The sequence below is a fragment of the Amblyomma mixtum genome, chromosome 3, assembly GCF_055824585.1.
Source record: "Amblyomma mixtum isolate Tamu chromosome 3, ASM5582458v1, whole genome shotgun sequence".
NCBI classification, from domain to species: Eukaryota; Metazoa; Arthropoda; class Arachnida; order Ixodida; family Ixodidae; genus Amblyomma; species Amblyomma mixtum.
In genome coordinates, this window is record NC_143014.1 from 130449969 (window position 1) to 130466643 (window position 16675).

The 16675-nt window shown below is 43.5% G+C and overlaps 1 protein-coding gene across 1 annotated transcript in view; it reads left to right on the top strand.

The window, feature by feature from the left end:
- Nbr (exonuclease mut-7 homolog) overlaps nucleotides 1–16675 on the top strand; it is a 39200-nt gene that overhangs the window by 3133 nt on the left and 19392 nt on the right. The window contains exons 2-11 of the mRNA XM_089581151.1: nucleotides 2696–2928; nucleotides 3967–4158; nucleotides 7663–7716; nucleotides 7783–7925; nucleotides 7999–8105; nucleotides 8216–8289; nucleotides 8363–8401; nucleotides 14105–14268; nucleotides 16210–16354; nucleotides 16421–16482. Of these exons, the coding sequence (XP_089437277.1) occupies nucleotides 2716–2928; nucleotides 3967–4158; nucleotides 7663–7716; nucleotides 7783–7925; nucleotides 7999–8105; nucleotides 8216–8289; nucleotides 8363–8401; nucleotides 14105–14268; nucleotides 16210–16354; nucleotides 16421–16482 (1193 nt within the window). The 5' untranslated portion in view covers nucleotides 2696–2715. The remainder of the gene's footprint in view (nucleotides 1–2695; nucleotides 2929–3966; nucleotides 4159–7662; nucleotides 7717–7782; nucleotides 7926–7998; nucleotides 8106–8215; nucleotides 8290–8362; nucleotides 8402–14104; nucleotides 14269–16209; nucleotides 16355–16420; nucleotides 16483–16675) is intronic.

Consider the following 16675-nt stretch of genomic DNA (forward strand, 5'->3'; position numbering starts at 1 on the left):
TTAGGTTTCCATGAATAAATAGTTTCATTCGCAGATAATATAGCCGCAAAATAAGCCCGCAGAAATAAAAATATGCGCGGACTATTTGCTACTACGGATTACTACGTATTACTCCGTCGATGGTAGAGCGGCAAGCCGCCACGGGACTGGGTGAAAGGCGCTCCATGCGTTGGTAGACTCCGCCCACCGTACGCGGGAGAATTTAAAAAAAAAAGGCGGGAGCCGGACGTTAATTCGATTTAATTACGGAAATCGGCCACACAGGGCAATAAATCGCAGTTGTAGATCGAGTTCCCATGGCAAAAAGACAAGTTCAGATTCCTCTTCAGTGCACCTTTAAAAGAGCTCAGTCCACGAGGCTAAACACGTCCTAAATCAAGAGCCGCGGTTGTCACCCAAAGTAGTTTGATGTTGCGGGTGGCTGCTCCCAAATCCCTAGCCAATCCTTGAGATTAGGAACTGAACCCACCACCAATTGTGTGCATTGTTTCCCATTGCAGTCTTTGCATTGGCACTTTTTTTTTATCACATGCTGCAGGTGGGCTAGACACTGGTGTTCAATATTCTCGAATACTAGGTAGTGCGTTATTGGACTCCCTCTCATCTAAAGACTCTAAAAGATTGTCTATATATGCTGATATTGATGACCTCTGAAAGATTGCTTGTTGGCATCTGCAACCTAAGAACTGATCAAATTTGTGTCCTCAAATTTGTCAATGCAGTGCGGCACAGAACCTGTGGAATGCCTAAAACTACAGTTTTCACCTGGCTTTTTATTGCCAAGTCAGAGGCTAGTACTGGGAGAATGTCCGCTCTTTGATTCTGTTGACTGCCGTTAGAGTAGACTGCCCATTTTTGTTGACTTTCTCCTTATGTGCATAGTACTTGACAGGGACTGTATGAGATATAAATCAGCGTACTTAACTGCTGAACATGAGTAAACTGGTCACAGCACCTATTAAGGAAGGAGACTTCATATTGGTTCATAAAGTAAAGCATTTCCCATGCCATGGCGGCTCGTTACTGGTTTCACTAGACTAATACTGCTGTTGTACAGGCTTGATCGAGATGACCATGATTGAGCCCGATCCCGCTTGACCCCAAGCGTTAAGCGTGATTGAGCTTTTGGTCCCTATTGAGTTCTGGTACTCTTGTTTTCAAAAAAAAATTGGTAGTGGCTTAGCTCTGCTATGCCAGGATATACGTAGCGTGAGGTGAGGGTGAGGTGTCCGCATCTCACTGGACACCTGAACCAGAGGGAAGGTGTATAACAGCCCTCCTGGAACAGTGGACACTTCAACCGTACTTTAAGCTAAGTGGCGGTAGTGACAGGTGTGCGCTGCATGTGTTGGCATGCAGAAACGTTGTGCCAGAAACGCGGTGCTGAAGCCATAGGCTGTTGGTGTTCGTTGTATTCATTGGCGTTGGTGTTGACCACGTTTTACACTCCAATCATTTTAAGGCAAGGAGAGCGAGCGCGCGCGGCGGGGCACGCCAGCTGTGCGTAGTGACGTCGCTTGCTCCTCGGCCATGCGCAGCACGACTCTCCAGGAGCGACGCGAAACTGCTCAACCTCGGCCAGTGTAGCTCATGCTACAAAACAAAAACTCAAAGCGTACTGAAGGGTATTCTGTACAAGCTGTAAAAGTTTAAAATAACTAATTTATTCATTATGGCTTGATTCCCAAAGATGTCAACGCCATGCATTTGTCCTAGGCAGTAGTTAATAATTGCAGCACCCATGTGCACATGGCAGTAGTCTGGTGTTTTGTGTGCATTTGTGGTGGAACCTGCTCTAGGTACAACGTTGCCACTGAATTTTTTTATCAGAAGTGTTTTGTTTACTTTTACTTGATTGCAAACCTATTTGTTTGTACAACTATGTGTGCATGCAGTACCACTTGTCATTCAGCGGGCTAGCTTGTCGATTGGGATCTAGTATGAATGTGTATCAGTGTGTCATGTCGAACGTGCAGTTGCAAGGTACAATGTGGCTGTGCAACTAGCTTAGAGAAGATCAAACTTCTTGAAAAGGAAAAAGACAGATGGGAACATATGGTCAGTTTGCCTTTTCATAGTGGGCAACAGTACTATATAGATGCATAAGTGTGCAGTCTACTTTGTCAGTAAAGTAGTTAGACTTTTTGTGGTGTTTGGCAAATTGGTTTTTGAGGAAGGAAAAATGGCGCAGTATCTGTCTCGCATATCTCAGCTGACACCTAAACCGTGCCGTAAGGAAAGAAAGGAAGGCGGGAGTAAAAGAAGAAAGAGGTGCGGTAGTGGAGGTCTCCAGAATAATTTCGACCACCTTGGGATTTTTAATGTGCACTGACATCGCACAGCATGTGGTGTTTCGTATAGTTTTTGGGGTTTGATTGCTTTGTCTCAAAGTGCTCGCTCGTATCTCTAATTGTTATGGTTGTGACTGTTTTTTTTTTTATTCTGTACTGAAGTTTCAGTGAATGACCTTCTAGTTCTATGTCTGGTTTTCGGTGTTCAATCCTGACCTATAACAGCCAGATCATTGGTACTGCAGCGGCTGCTTTTTGACAGAGCCATGGTAATTGTAGGTTTTCTAATGTGCGTTTGTGACATGTGGGTTTTGTTCCCTTATACTGATGCTGGACTCATGTGCATTGGCATTATGCTGTTTCGTAATGTGCTTTACGATGTGTGCACGCATTGTGTTTTTCAGGTTGTGTGGGTTGATTTATCATGGATCCATTATGGCCGCTCGAGCTTGATGACTCCTGGATGCGTGGAAAAAACAAAAAGACTGAGGAGCTGGTCAATCAACTTCATTGCGTGTTCGGGAAAGCTCCCAACTGCTTTGAAACGTCACTGATGCTGATGGAATCTGTGCGGGATTTCCGCCACGGTCGTCCCAACTCTCTTGCATTTACAGTGATGCAAGAGTTTGAGGACTGGGTATGTACCTATCATTAAATTTGCACTGCTTTTAATATTGCTTGTCACGAGGCATTCATTAAGGTTATCACTAATAATGTTTCAAAGTATGCTTTGTAAGGCTTGTTGGTGTCTTGAATGCAAACTGCTAGTGTTTTATGGATAGCGCCAGCTTACTTGAAGAGACTCGCTGTCATGCAGGTAGGCATATGTCGCACTAGCACTCATCTCTTCTGAATTTTGATAACTGGGCAGCCTCAGATTTCAGTCCAATGACCAGTAACCTTGGAGCTGCAAAGCAATGGCAGACACCCATGCTTTTAAAGTGCTCTAATGAATACACCATTCTGCGATTTTAGGGACTGTGTCATGTTTGGCCCAAGCAGACAGAGCCGCAGTTGGGGCAGAATCCTGTAAAAGTTCTTAGTACTACAAGCTTTTTGTCAGCTGCATCTTAGTTAGCCAGAGCACATAATCAAGGTTGCTTTGAAGTGTCTTAGGCTGCATGTGCTCCAGTGTAATCATTTCGTGGGAAGTACACCCCCATGGCCAAATGGTCTTTACAGTGAGTGTTCCTTTATTAATGTTGTCTTAGTACTTTTTTTTTAAATTTTTAGTAGTCTATGGAAGGCAAAATGGGATTGCGGTTGCACTTTACTTGCAGGTTTTTACTATATGGGAGATTACTATGACGGTGTTGTGTTGCAGGCTGAATGTGTGGGAATTGGCTGAATTGCATTGGTGTGTCACTTGTGAACAGATAAGATGTGTTAAGCATCTTGGTAGCAAAGGACAGGGCTACCGTCAGTTGCATCACTTGGCACTTGTATGACATCCTGGAAACATTTTGTTGTAGTGCGCCTAATGCTAAAGGCCAGAGAGGAAGTGTTAAAATTGGGTTCAGCTGTGGTTTTTATATGAAGAGAGAGGTCACACTTAGTTTGGCAAAAAATGTGCATTTAGCCTGAAGCATGTAGCAGGTACATTGACTTTAATGCAGTGTTGCGAAATGGATTTCCAACATGCAACTGATGCTCTTTCATTTTTTTTCCTGATCAGTTGTCCGATCATCCGGAACTTTATGCATTACTTGGAAAAAAACTAAAACAGCAAGCTTTGAAGAAGGTTGTACAGCAGACAAACACGTCTCTGATGGATCTTGTCTGCCAAGTGTACAAAATGAAAGACAATCCGCATGATGACTACATTGACATCGTGGACGCCATGCTGAAAGAGAATAGTTATGATCAGGTGAGCAGAGTTATTTTTTTTATTTATCAGATACTGCAGACCAAACACGGTCCAAGCAGTTAAGAGCTGAACATAATGCTTGCAGAAAGAAGGAAACATACTGCTGCTTTATTTTGTCATGTCTTGTGAAGTGCTTTTTTGTTGTAAATAGTTAACCGTTGTTGGGATTTCTTCACTGCTAACTCACCACAGTGGCATTGTTGCTTGTCTGCTCAGCCCAAGGTGATTGGACTGAATCTTGGCCGCCGCCGCAGTGGCTCAGTGGTTACGGTGCTCAGCTGCTGTCGCGAAAGACGCGGGTTTGATCCCGGCCACCGCGGTCGAATTTTGATGGAGACGAAATTGTAGAGGCCCGTGTACTGTGCGATGCCAGTGCGCGTTAAAGAACCCCAGGTGGTCGAAATTTCCGGAGCCCTCCACTACGGCGTCCCTCATAGCCTGAGTCGCTTTGGGACGTTGAACCCCCACAAACCAACCAACCAATCTTGGCCATAGCTGCCACATTTCAGTGGAGGTGAAATGCTGTCTCAGTGGGGAGGTGGGAACCTTCTCACCGTTGTCCCGTTTGTTTGTCTGGTCCCTCCGCGATCCGGAAGAGGTGGGTGCCAACCGCCTACGTGGCAGGCAGTCCACTTACGTCACGTGACTTTATCCCATCATCACGACGTGCGCCCCCCCCCCCCTTTCTGGCCCCTTGAAGCACATTTAAAGAGCAAAGAACCCTATGAGGTTAAAGCTCCCTCCACTACAGTACCTATCCTAACCTATGTGAAGCATTTGGATGTTAAACATGCCTTGCTGTGCAAAATAGAGGTACGGCTTTTCATTGTAGACTACTGCTGCTGAGATTACCATGTTGCTTATGTTAAAATATTGACTGCGTTGACAATACGAAGGCCCTTATTATTCTATTGCAATCAGTTCTCATCACTCAATAAATTGACTGTGGATTCCTTTCTTCAGGAGCCTGGCAGGACCTTCAGTTCAGCTTATCAGAAGTTTAGCTTCATTAAGCTGGCCAAAACATCTGGTTTTGTAGGGGTGCATGGCACTGCTAGTAAACCATTAATGAGAAGCATTAACAGTTGCAGGCTTTACAGTCTCGCCTCATTGATACAGTTCCTGTCAAAATTAATGGCACAAATAATGGACAAATTTTCTGGGAACCAAACTTCTTGAATGTATCTACACCTGCTTATAATATGGAACCTCACTGTTAGAGCAATGGACAGGGTGAAGTTTCAGAGCCCTTTGTTTTTGTCACAATAATATAGATAGCGATAAGAACACAACGTTGACTACCCCAACTAATTTTTCTTTTTCTGTATTTTGATTGCAGTACACCAGTAGAGCGAAAGTGAAAATGCTTGAGTGATGGCCTTTTTCTACTGTGGTTTTGTTTTATACTTTGCTGTGCCAGGGTGCCCAGTCTGATGAAAAAATTGGTTTTTGAAGAAAGGAAATGGCGCAGTATCTGTCTCTCATCCCGGTAGACCCCTGAATCGCGCCGCAAGGGAAGGGATAAAGGAGGGATGAAGGAAGGAAGAGGTGCCATAGTGGAGGTCTCAGAAATAATTTCGACCACCTCTGGATCTTTAACATGCACTGACATTGCACAGCACACGGGCGCCTTCACCTTAGCTTGTGCTGTATTGCATGAATGGCTCTGAGGAAAACTTTCTGTAGCTTGTGGGTGGCTGAAAGCCACATTGAGCAGCTATCTGCTGACTGAGTACAGATATACACCAAAGCGATTTGTGGGATTTGCATAGTCATAGTTGGAAATATGTCATCGTGCCATGAGACATTATAACATGTTTCATGGAACATTGACAGCTCAAACTACACCGCATTACAATTTTAAAGGTATGCCGATCGGGATAATGACTTGCAGCTCCTGAGATATCGTCAGACTTCCACTTCACTTACCATCTCTATGCGCAGAAGCAGACCTTAATCGGTGTTTTTCTGCATAATTCGTTTTTCTTCACGATTCATTATTATTCGTTTTTCTTCACGATTCATTATTACAACGAAGTGGCTTTGTCAAGCTTTGCTTGGCAACCAGTGTCCAGATCAACGAGGCATATGGTATACCCCGTGATTTTTCTTGACAGTGCGGCCAAAACTACACAACTTGAATATGCCCTCTCTTCCTATGCAGCTGAATATGGTTCTGCAGCTTCTGCAGTGTTTAATTAAGGTTAATTCCAGTAACTGGAGAGCAGTTTTTGGCTTCGGTGGATTGAGTTACAGTAGCCGACCGATTTTTCGGACTCCAGTAGTTCGGACGTGTGTGATATTTCGGACTTCGTTGAGGACCCATCGCGCACCTCATTGTAACGTGTACATTTTGACGACTGATATTTCGGACTTTGTGGAGTCTAAAAGTTCGAATTTTCGGACTACAATAGATGCCAACAATATTGTAGAGGCCGTTTTTCAACCAAATGTTTGTTATTTCGGTCTAATGTAGGTGTGAGCGGGCATTGCTGTCGCAACCAACTTGTTTCCCATCGCCGTGAAAGGCGCCATCTTGGATTTAAACAGAATCGACAGGCGCTGTCGGAGTGGCTTGGATAGGCTTGGCTATTTGTTTTCCATCATTGCCATTCGAGATAATGGGATGCTGTCCGTTGCCATCGAGACGGCCTGCAAAGAGCGCACAGTCGCATTGAAAATGGGACTGTGGGACAGCTGCAGCGTCCGCCGCGGCTTAGACGACGCCCCCGTGGTGCGGGGCAGCTTACACTGTATAGGTGGGAAGGGGGGACTGCATATTCCGCTTGCGTCTTCCCGTGGGTTACCTATAGTTTACCTCTGTCTTCGCGAGCATCATTGCCCCGTGCAAACTGACTGTTCTTGCTTCGCGCAGCGAGTGCATTCATTCGCGGCATGACTGCGGCCGTGGTGCACTGACTGGTATCATGATGTGATAGGGTGCGGACATGTCGAAAGCATGGCTATGACTCAAACAGAGGCTAATATTATCGCTCTTGTAGGCAGAACATGGGGAGCGCCGATTTTCGCGATTTTGAAAGCCGGTTTTTGGCAGAGAAGTAAATTTTTTAAGTTCACGAATTTTTTGGACTGTTCAATTATTTGGACCATTTTTTCAGGTCCCACCGAGTCCAAAAAATCGGTCGGTGACTGTATTTAGAACTGGTGGTCTGAAAAAGACCAAAAATTTCCAAATTGACCCGTATTAGAGGCTTAATGGCTTCCGGCCTAATTGACAAAGTGCAAGCATATTTGGCGCATTTGTGGACTGTGCATATTGTATTTTGTTAAGTATGAAAAATTTCTTGATGCTGCACTTAGCAGTAGTTCTTTGTTTCGTTGTTCAAAGTTATTCATTGTTACGAAAATGCAGCTGACAGAGGTCTTTGTTTTCAGTGCCCAAACTTGGCAGTGCTTATAGTTGTTAGGACCATGCAGAATCAGTCGCCATTGTAAGTGCACGCTTGTGTGGTAGTGTTGGCAGAAGCATTTTTTTATTTTCAGGCAAGCAGTGCTATCAGGACACTGAAGCTCTATAGCCGTTACAGACTTGAACAGGTGAGCACAGAATTATTGGCTCCTGCATTTGCATTCTTGCCTCACACTGTATCATGTACTGCGCAGGTAGCGGTCCCTCTATACCTCCTAGAGAAAATGAAGTTACTAGAAGATTACCTGGAGGGAGAGCCACAGCTTCAAAAAGAGATGGTGATGTTGCTTGATGTTTTGTACAAAGATCCAAATCAAGTGGAAGAAATGAAGAAGATGTAGGTCATGTTTCTTCTGTCGGTGTTCACAGCTGGTCAACATTCTGATGCTTACCTTTTTTTTTTATTGCAGTCATTTCGATCGCTTCAGCCTGTGGCGTGTAAGCAGTGAACGACTTCAAGACAAAATAATTGGCAAAGCAGCATCTAGGCTACTTAAACGGTATAACCTGCCTATTGGTGAGTGCTGTGTGCGTTGACATCACGTTGTTGCTCTTGTCTTGGGGTGTGTCACAGTTGTTCTTTCAGTGCTGATAATTTCCTAATGCTTGGGCGCTTTATCACTGCAGAGCTGTGCCCTAATATCCACTACAGCAGAAGCAAAAATGCTATGAAGTACCTGATTCGCAGGCGACAGGAAGAGGTGAGCCCTACTGGAGGTGTAGGAAATGAAGAGCTTTGTTTGTGCTTTATCTGATCATTTGTTTTGTTTCAAGGCACACTGCTCTGAAGCCAGCTGGCGGGAGATGATTTGTGTGAGTGTGCCTACATTCTTCCTTCATTAAAAAACAACGGAATGCGAGTTTTCAAAATAATTATGGGGTCATTTATTATCGGCCATGTGCAAATAGTGGGTTTTTAATTCAAAGCAAATACTTGAAGTGAATAGTTTGCGACTGGAAATGTAGCAGGAAATGAAGAGGCAAATGTAAGAGCTGTCAGAGCGGAGATGTCAGAGCGTGCGTAAAAACACTGACTGCTTCTTCCAGCACCTTATTTTCTTTAACTGTTGAACTTCGAATTACTTTCAAATTATTTGAGGTTTAGGAATATTGCTTTTCGCTTCGAAGCCCGAATCGAATACCAAATTATTCGCTTTGATATTTGAAACTCAAATATTTGCACAACCCTCTTAATTATTATAATGCGGTGACAGGGCATTAGCAGTAGGTATTCTCTTTACTTGAAGAGCTAAGGCTGCTGGCTTAGCTCATTAGTCAGTGAAAGCTGATTGACCTTCCACGATAGCCGATCCGCCAGGCTGTTCCTTTGGCAACTACTGTCAGGTTGCGCATTCCTCTGCCTGCATCAGAACCTCGCCTGTCTGTGGTAGCCACCCCCTGGGTTCTGCCCGTGGCAGCCACCGTTTGGCTTCTCCTTCCCCTCCCCTACAAGTGCAGAGGGGGATTTTCTGTCTCTTCCTTTTGGCAGGTGGTAGGTGGTGTATGCAACACTATGTTGTGTGACGCCGAACATTATTTCTTTATGCTAGGGCTTCTAATGCTAATGCCTTCAGAGAAAAAACTAGCCATAATGTTAATTATAGAAAATGAACTTGCCCAGTGCTTCTATACTGCATGGCCTCGTGTTGTTCTCTGCTTGCCTGATAAAATGCTTACTAGCCAACATGTTCACCTTTGCTTAGAGCAGGGGTCCTCAAACTATGTTCCACGAAACAGTGTGCTTTTCCAGCTCCCTGAGCGCCTAATCCATGTATGCCTCAACCCTTGCTTTTCCTTTGCCCACCAGGTTTTGGGGCTGACCGTACTGATCACAACAGTCATTGTTAATGGAATTTGGCCATTCTTTTAGGAGTTTTGTGTTTGCATTCTGCGTGCTCCTTTTGCTTGCATATCAGGCAGGAGGCCAAGACATGCAGGGTTCCTCAGCACCTTTTGAAAGGATAGATGATTGGGAAGTCCTAGTATAGAGCTTGAAGTGAAGGCTTCCGTGCAGAGCTACGCATAGACTAATGTGAACACTTTCTTGTGGCCCTTTTAAAGGTCCTGCTGGTTTTGTTTGAGAATGAATTACAGTCGCCGACCGATTTTTCGGACTCAGCGGGACCTGAAGAATGGTCCGAATAATCGAAAAATCTGTGAACTTAAAAAATAAACTTTTCTGCAAAAAACCGGCTTTCAAAATCTTGAAAATCTCGTGCTCCCCATGTTCCGCCTACAAGCGATAATATTACTCTGAGTCATAGCCATGCTATCTTCATCTTGATACCAGATAGTGCCTATCTCATCATGATACCAGATAGTGCCGCAGTCATGCCACAAATGAATGCACTCGCTGCGCAAAGCAAGAACAGTCAGTTTGCATGGGGCAGTGACGCTTGCGAATGCAGTTCCGCCCTCACCCCTTCCTCCCTCTCTACCGCTGTTCCATTTTCAATGCGATCGCGCGCTCTTTGTAGGCCATCTTGATGGCAACGAAGAGCACCACATTATCTTGAATGGCAATAATGGAGAACAAATAGTTAAGCCTATCCAAGTCAGTCCGATTGCACCCGCCGAGCCAATTCAGTTCAAATTCAAGATGGCGCCTTTCACAGTGGCGGGGAACAGGTTGGTTGTGACAGCGATGCCTGCTCGTGTCTATGTTAGGCAGAAGTAATGAACTTTCGGTTGAAAAACGATCACCACAATATTGTTGGCGGGTATTTTAGTCCGAAAATTCGAACTTTTAGACTCCACGTAGTCCGAAATATCGGTCGTGAAAATGTACATGTTCCTATGAGGTGCGCTACAGTTCCTCAGCGAAGTCCGAAATATCGCGCTAGTTCGAAAAATCGGTCGGCTACTGTATTTACACTTGCCCTCTACTAGTTGCACAATTAGGTGCAAAACTGTGCTGCACTTAATGTGCTCGACACACTGCCCCGCCACGGTTGTTCTGTGGTTGCGGTGCTCGGCTGCTGAACTGGAAGACGCGGGTTCGATCCCGGCCACGGCGGCTGAATTTCTATGAAGGCGAAATTCTAGAGGCCCGTGTACTGTGCGATGTCAGTGCACATTAAAGAACCCCAGGTGGTCGAAATTTCCGGAGCCCTTCACTACGGCGTCTCTCATAGCCTGAGCCGCTTTGGGACGTTAAACCCTAATAAAACCAAACCAAACACACCCATGCAAGTTGCAAAACTTGATGTTTCAGGCTTGTTGATCTGCGGCAGAACGGCAAAAGAAAAAAAAAGAAACTGACCAGAATAATATGATTATAAAAAAAAATGGAGCGTTTTTGTGACTGGTTCTGCCATTTTATGTTACTGCTTGAAGTTTCTTATTACATTAAAGAAATATTGCTGAGTGGCAACATATGCATTGAAAGCAAGTAACAAAACAACAGCCAGAGTAGCAGCCTTACATGTGACCCATCTATCTTTCTGGAAAGTTGGCCCCTTATTTTGTTAGCATTTTTGCGCAATGCTGTTAATGTGCTGGCTTACGTACTGGCCAGCGTTTCCGTGGGAACCCATCGTGGTGGCCCAGTAGTTGTGCTTGGTTGCTTGATTGAGCCCAAGGTTACAGAATCGACTTTGGTCATGGTAGCCACATTGAGTAAAGATGAAATGCAAAGACACTGTGTGCTGTGTGATGTCAATGCACATTAATCTGCAGCACTCCACTGCATCATATCTCGAAAACTCACATTTAGCTTTGGAAAACCCCACATACATTTGAACTTCAGGGGACAGGGTAGGCCCTATACCTGTCATGTATTTTAGCTTATGTTTGAGACCATTTCTGTTAGTATCTGCTAGGGTCAGAGGTCTCATTGGTACTGTTGTAATCTGCTTTCTGTGCTGTCTTGACTGAACTAGAATTATTGATTAAGAGACGTTATTTTTTGTTTGTTTCTTTACTGGACCCTCCCAATTTCCAAGCCGAAGTGGGCAATAAACATCCTGGAAAACAGAATTTGCTGCATTAGTTTGTATAACTCTAGTTCATTAGCCGCTCCTTTCCAATTATTAGGTACTGGGCAAAAATTTTTCTCGCGCATGTGGTTCCCGAGAAATATGGTTAGATGTTGTAGAAATTGGTGTTTTGAGATAATCGGCTTGGAAGTGAAAAAAAAGTTCAATAACGAAATTACATTAAAAGCATGCACATTGATAACGACTTCAATTGCCATCAGCCAGGTAGTCATCTCCACAATAATCACTTGTTTATTTGGTAGCTCGCTTTCCAGACCTCTTTTGTGATGAGCTGCGTAACCCTTTCCAGAGTAAAGTCATCGCCGTCTGCCTCAGTCATTGCACTGTGTATCATCCTGGCGAAACGCCAAATGTCATGATAATGTCGGCTTGGGTAATGACGCCATCTTTAAAAATAACCACAGCATTCTTGCTGAATATATGCAGTGCCTAATACCAAAGAGCACATTCTTCACAGCGTTGAAGAAGCGTAGCTTGATGGGCCGGTTGGTGCATGATTGTGGAAAAAAACCAGCAGAAGAGATTTGTTCACAAGAGGAAGGAGTAGATAGGAGTGAATGAGTCTTTTCTGCTGTTTTTTTTTCCACAATCCTTCGCAGCACGCTGCCAAACAAAATTATTGAAGACTTATTTGTGTTTTCTTCCTTCGCATGGGGGCATTTCTTTTTCTTCCTCTACCAGTGTGTAGCCGCGGTAAGTCACCTCTAGCTCTTCTTTGTGTGCTGCCGACAACTAGAGTATTGAAGAATAATTACTCCTGATAGATGCTGTGCCCTGCGTCTGGCGGAGTTGCCAGAATTCAACAGCATGATGGTTAACATAGGTTGATTAGCGTAGAATCAATGCGTCCAAGACAGATTCTTTCACGTTGGTCATTCTCTTAACTATCAAACTCTAGCCCTGTGCCAAAAAAATAAATCTATATTGCTCGTGAAATCTCACTGAAGCAGTGCACAAGAGTAGACAACGCTCTTGAGGCAAGCTGCACAGCATCAACAGCTTAATTTGGCTATAAAGAAAATGCTGGGAAGCTTTTTGTTGTTGCCAGGTGAGCATTAATAATCCCTCTAAACCTGGAGAAAATCAGTGTACCTGTTTTGTTATTTTTTTGAACAAAGGAGAGCTACAGGAGGAAAGCTGTTAGGTGCAAAATGGGGCATGGTTGGTCACCAGCCAGGTTTCTAAAAGTGTCATTTTTCGTGTGAATTGTTCATGCAGCAGCAGCAGGACATGTGTGTCCCACATGCTTCAAGCACTGGCAAACTAAAAATGATGTACCTACATACCATATTTTTGCATGTGGAGTACTACAGAACTATCGAACAGGCCATTCAGCATGTTTTCATTGTTGTTGATAGGCCTTCCTGGTGTTCTGTGTGTTTTTACAAGTGTGGGTATACAGTTTGAGACCTATCTGGGCGGGGTAAAAAGAAAATTGAAAAATTGTTGACCCTTTTCTGTCGGTCAACTGCCTTGTAATAGTTTTTAAAGCAATTTTCAGTTCTAGTAAAGTTGTCTAATCCTACAAAAGACCGATGTAAGGATGCCTACATATCACATTTGAGGTCTTTTTACGAAGTCATTAGTACAACTGTGTACCCATTTGTTCTACAAAACCAGTAGGCTAAATCTCTTGAAAGTGATCTCATTGAATTCCTAGAGTCATTCTAAGTGCAGTTTCAACATTTGTGCGCATTTTAGAAATGCACGCAGCTAACACCTTAAAAAGGCTTAAGAAAATTGTTTGCACACAGTACATTGATCTTGTTCAAAAAACTGGAAATTTCATATATATATATAAGAAGATCGGTCTTACGATCGAAACGTCGAGTCGAATAAATATGTTTCCTTTAACGAAGCGTATACTTCGCTATATATTCTTGTAAGCAGTCAAGCACTTCATGCTTTCGCAACCTATATATATATATATATATATATATATATATATATATATATATATATATATCAAATTTTAGCTTATTTTATTCTCTTAAGGGAGTGCAAAAAAAAAGCATTACATTGGCTCTAAAAAAACTAAAAAAAAAGTGGTGGCTTAGTGGTTATGGCGCTTGGCTGCTGACCCGAAAGACGCGGGTTCGATTGCGCCCAAGGCAGTTGAATTTTTATGGAGGCGATATCGGTGCACGTTAAAGAACCCCATGTGGTAGAAATTTCCAGGGCTCTTCACTATGGCGTCCCTCATAGCCTGGGTCGCTTTGGGGCATTAAACCCCCATAAACCAAAAAACTGCCAAAAACTTTGCATCATTGTAAATTCATTTGGTGAAAACCTGGGCCAAGGTCGCAGATAAGAACTGTGACTTTTTTTTTTGCAGTTCTGTGCAATGCTTTTGCTGCTTGCATACTGTTTCAAGTAACAAGGTGTTACTGTAATATCGAATTTGCAAGAGTAATAAACTTCTAAAAGAAAGAAGCATGGAGTGTTTTGCTTTTGTTACCACTCCGTCGTCATGAAACAGAGTACCGCAGTAATTTTGTCTTTTGTTTCTGTGCCATAGGAGGCCATTACGGGTTTCCCGAAACTGCAGAACGAACTGCTCTACAACTTGATGGTGTTGAATGACTATGACACTGCGCTTAGCTTCGCTTTGAAGCTTGGTTATGCAGAGGATTGTTGGCCAAAGCATCTTGTTGACTACAAACGTACATGTAGTCAGAGAAAGTAAGTGTTCTTTGTATGTTAGTGTGTGTTTGTGCTCTTGTAGGTATTAGCGTGTACCGTCCTGTGCCCTATACTTTTCTGTGCTCTTGTGCTATAGCAAGATCATACGGGTCTGTTCTGCTGTCTTAAGGGAATGTGCATACAACTTTTGTGTATGTTCAAAAACGTGCTTGGTGAAGTATTTGTTTTTCATTGGCAGTGATAAAGTTTGAAAATGTGCACTCGTTACTCAGGGAAGGTTGGTAGCACTAAAGGTGGCTGACAAGTGAGGAAGAAAGTTTTACGGGAAAACCAAAGTGCCACTCTTCTCTGACCATGTAGACAGTACTTGTGTTCTTCAGATGCAGCATTTGGTTTTACAGTAAAACCTCAATAATGCAAAGAATATCTGCGGTTTCTTAATTTATAATGCAAAGTGTACTGGGCAATTTGAAGTGGCAGCCTGCACACCAGCCCAGTTAATTTGAAAATCTGGGGTGCTATGCGGGAATTTCGCCACAAACTTGTGAAGTGACTGCCCCTTGGAGCCACGAGGCACTGCTGCATAGTGATGCCAATGCTTGATATGTGAAGTGCCTCAGTTCTCCCAGCACGAAAACCAGTCATAAAGTTGGGAAAGTGTGCGCTGCAGTGATTAAGAAGCTGGAACCGGCCTCTTGCAGAAAGGACGTTCAAAGGTGCACTGTGTCGCATGCAGACAAGTTCATTAACTGAGTGCTGTACAGGGTTCCTTTGTCTTGCAGAAAGCTATATTATGGTGAAACGGCTTGGTGCATAAACGTCAGATTGAAGGAGTTCGAAAGTTCCCTTGACAAAAAAAAAAATCCTTCTAACCTCGTGCTGCACTGCCGTGAATGCAAAGAACATGATCATCCTTGCCTGCCTGACCTGCATAATACGTCAATAGCATACAAGAGTAGTAACCAGATAACAGCCTGGCATGTTTTACAGAAAAGGACGATCTTATATTCAGAAGCCCCTTCTTTAATGGACAGATATTTGGTTATCATATTTAAACACAAAGTGAAATAATGATTCTACAGTTGCTGTGATCCTAGACGCATGCTTCACCATTTGTGTGAGGTAATTAATAAATGCAGTGTCTAGTAGTGCCTCACCAGTTTTAACATTTGTTGTCTACTGTAAGCAACTCCCGTTGAGTATTCTGCCCATACTAGATGTCACCTGCTATAATCATCGCATTGGCAGATACATAACTCAAGACGTCTTGCAACAACGCGAGAAACTTGATAGGGCCATTTGGAAGCCAATAAACTAATGCAGTGATACAGGAAGAATCTTCTAGGTTTATCCTGCATCAGATGTTTTCTGCTTTTGGTCAGTCTTTCACAGGAACAAATTCGAGTCTTCCTTCAAAAATAAGTGAGGCACCATCAATGTGTGTGTGAATCGCAATCCTTCCAAATCATCCTGATTGTAGGAGGTATGTTTCTGTACAATGTGAGAGTAGCTAAGTAATCTGTAGTGGTGGCGTTCCGACAGGAGGGGTCATAATTTTAATTTCCGACATGAAATGGCTTTGTGTAAAATATTAGCTTCACTGACTGCTAAATTACCAGCAGTACAGAGTTACTCTTAACTTAATTTGGGTGTACAAATTCATGTCTGTTCAGCGGCCAGCTCATCCAGACATATATAGTCGTTCACTACCATGTCCGCTAGAGGTGCCTGTTATTATCTTTGCATTTTGATCCCCTTCTTGTTAAATAAATTAAGCTTTTGTTCTTAAATTCGTAGCTGAAAGAATGTGTGGTGCAGTTGGGGTCAGTCTTTTGACGCCATTCTTTATGGGGGGTTTAACATCCCAAAGCATCTCAGGCTATGAGGGACACCGAGGTGAAGGGAATTTCGACCACCTGGGGCTCTATAACGTGTACTGACATCACATGATACAGCTTCACTCTTTGCTTCACTTTCCAGAATGCAAGAGCTGCTTAAGTCATGGAATGTCACGACTGATGTTCCGGATTATTCCGGCAAGTTCTTGCAGCTGAGACTTCAACTTGATGATGTGTCTATGGTGGATTCAGCTAATGGCTTAAAGGAGTGCATTAAAGTCATTACGGTAAGACAGCAATTTTTGGTTTGGTTGGACAGTCAAAGTTGAATTAAAATTCTTCATCTTTTGCAGCACTACGACATTGTTGGCATTGACGCAGAGTGGAAGCCAACCATTGGATTGACTCCTTCAAGGTTTGTGGCTTTGTTGTTGCGTTAGTAATTGCAGCAGCAACATAGTGGTAGTGTTGTCCTGGTGTATTAGATGATGATGATGGCTCAAACCCCATGATTACTGTGGATGCGATCTTTTTCTAATGGGTGTGGGTGTTGTCCGGCCTCCGGCTCAGCTTCCCCTGGGGAGAAATTGATACATCCTGGAGAGATG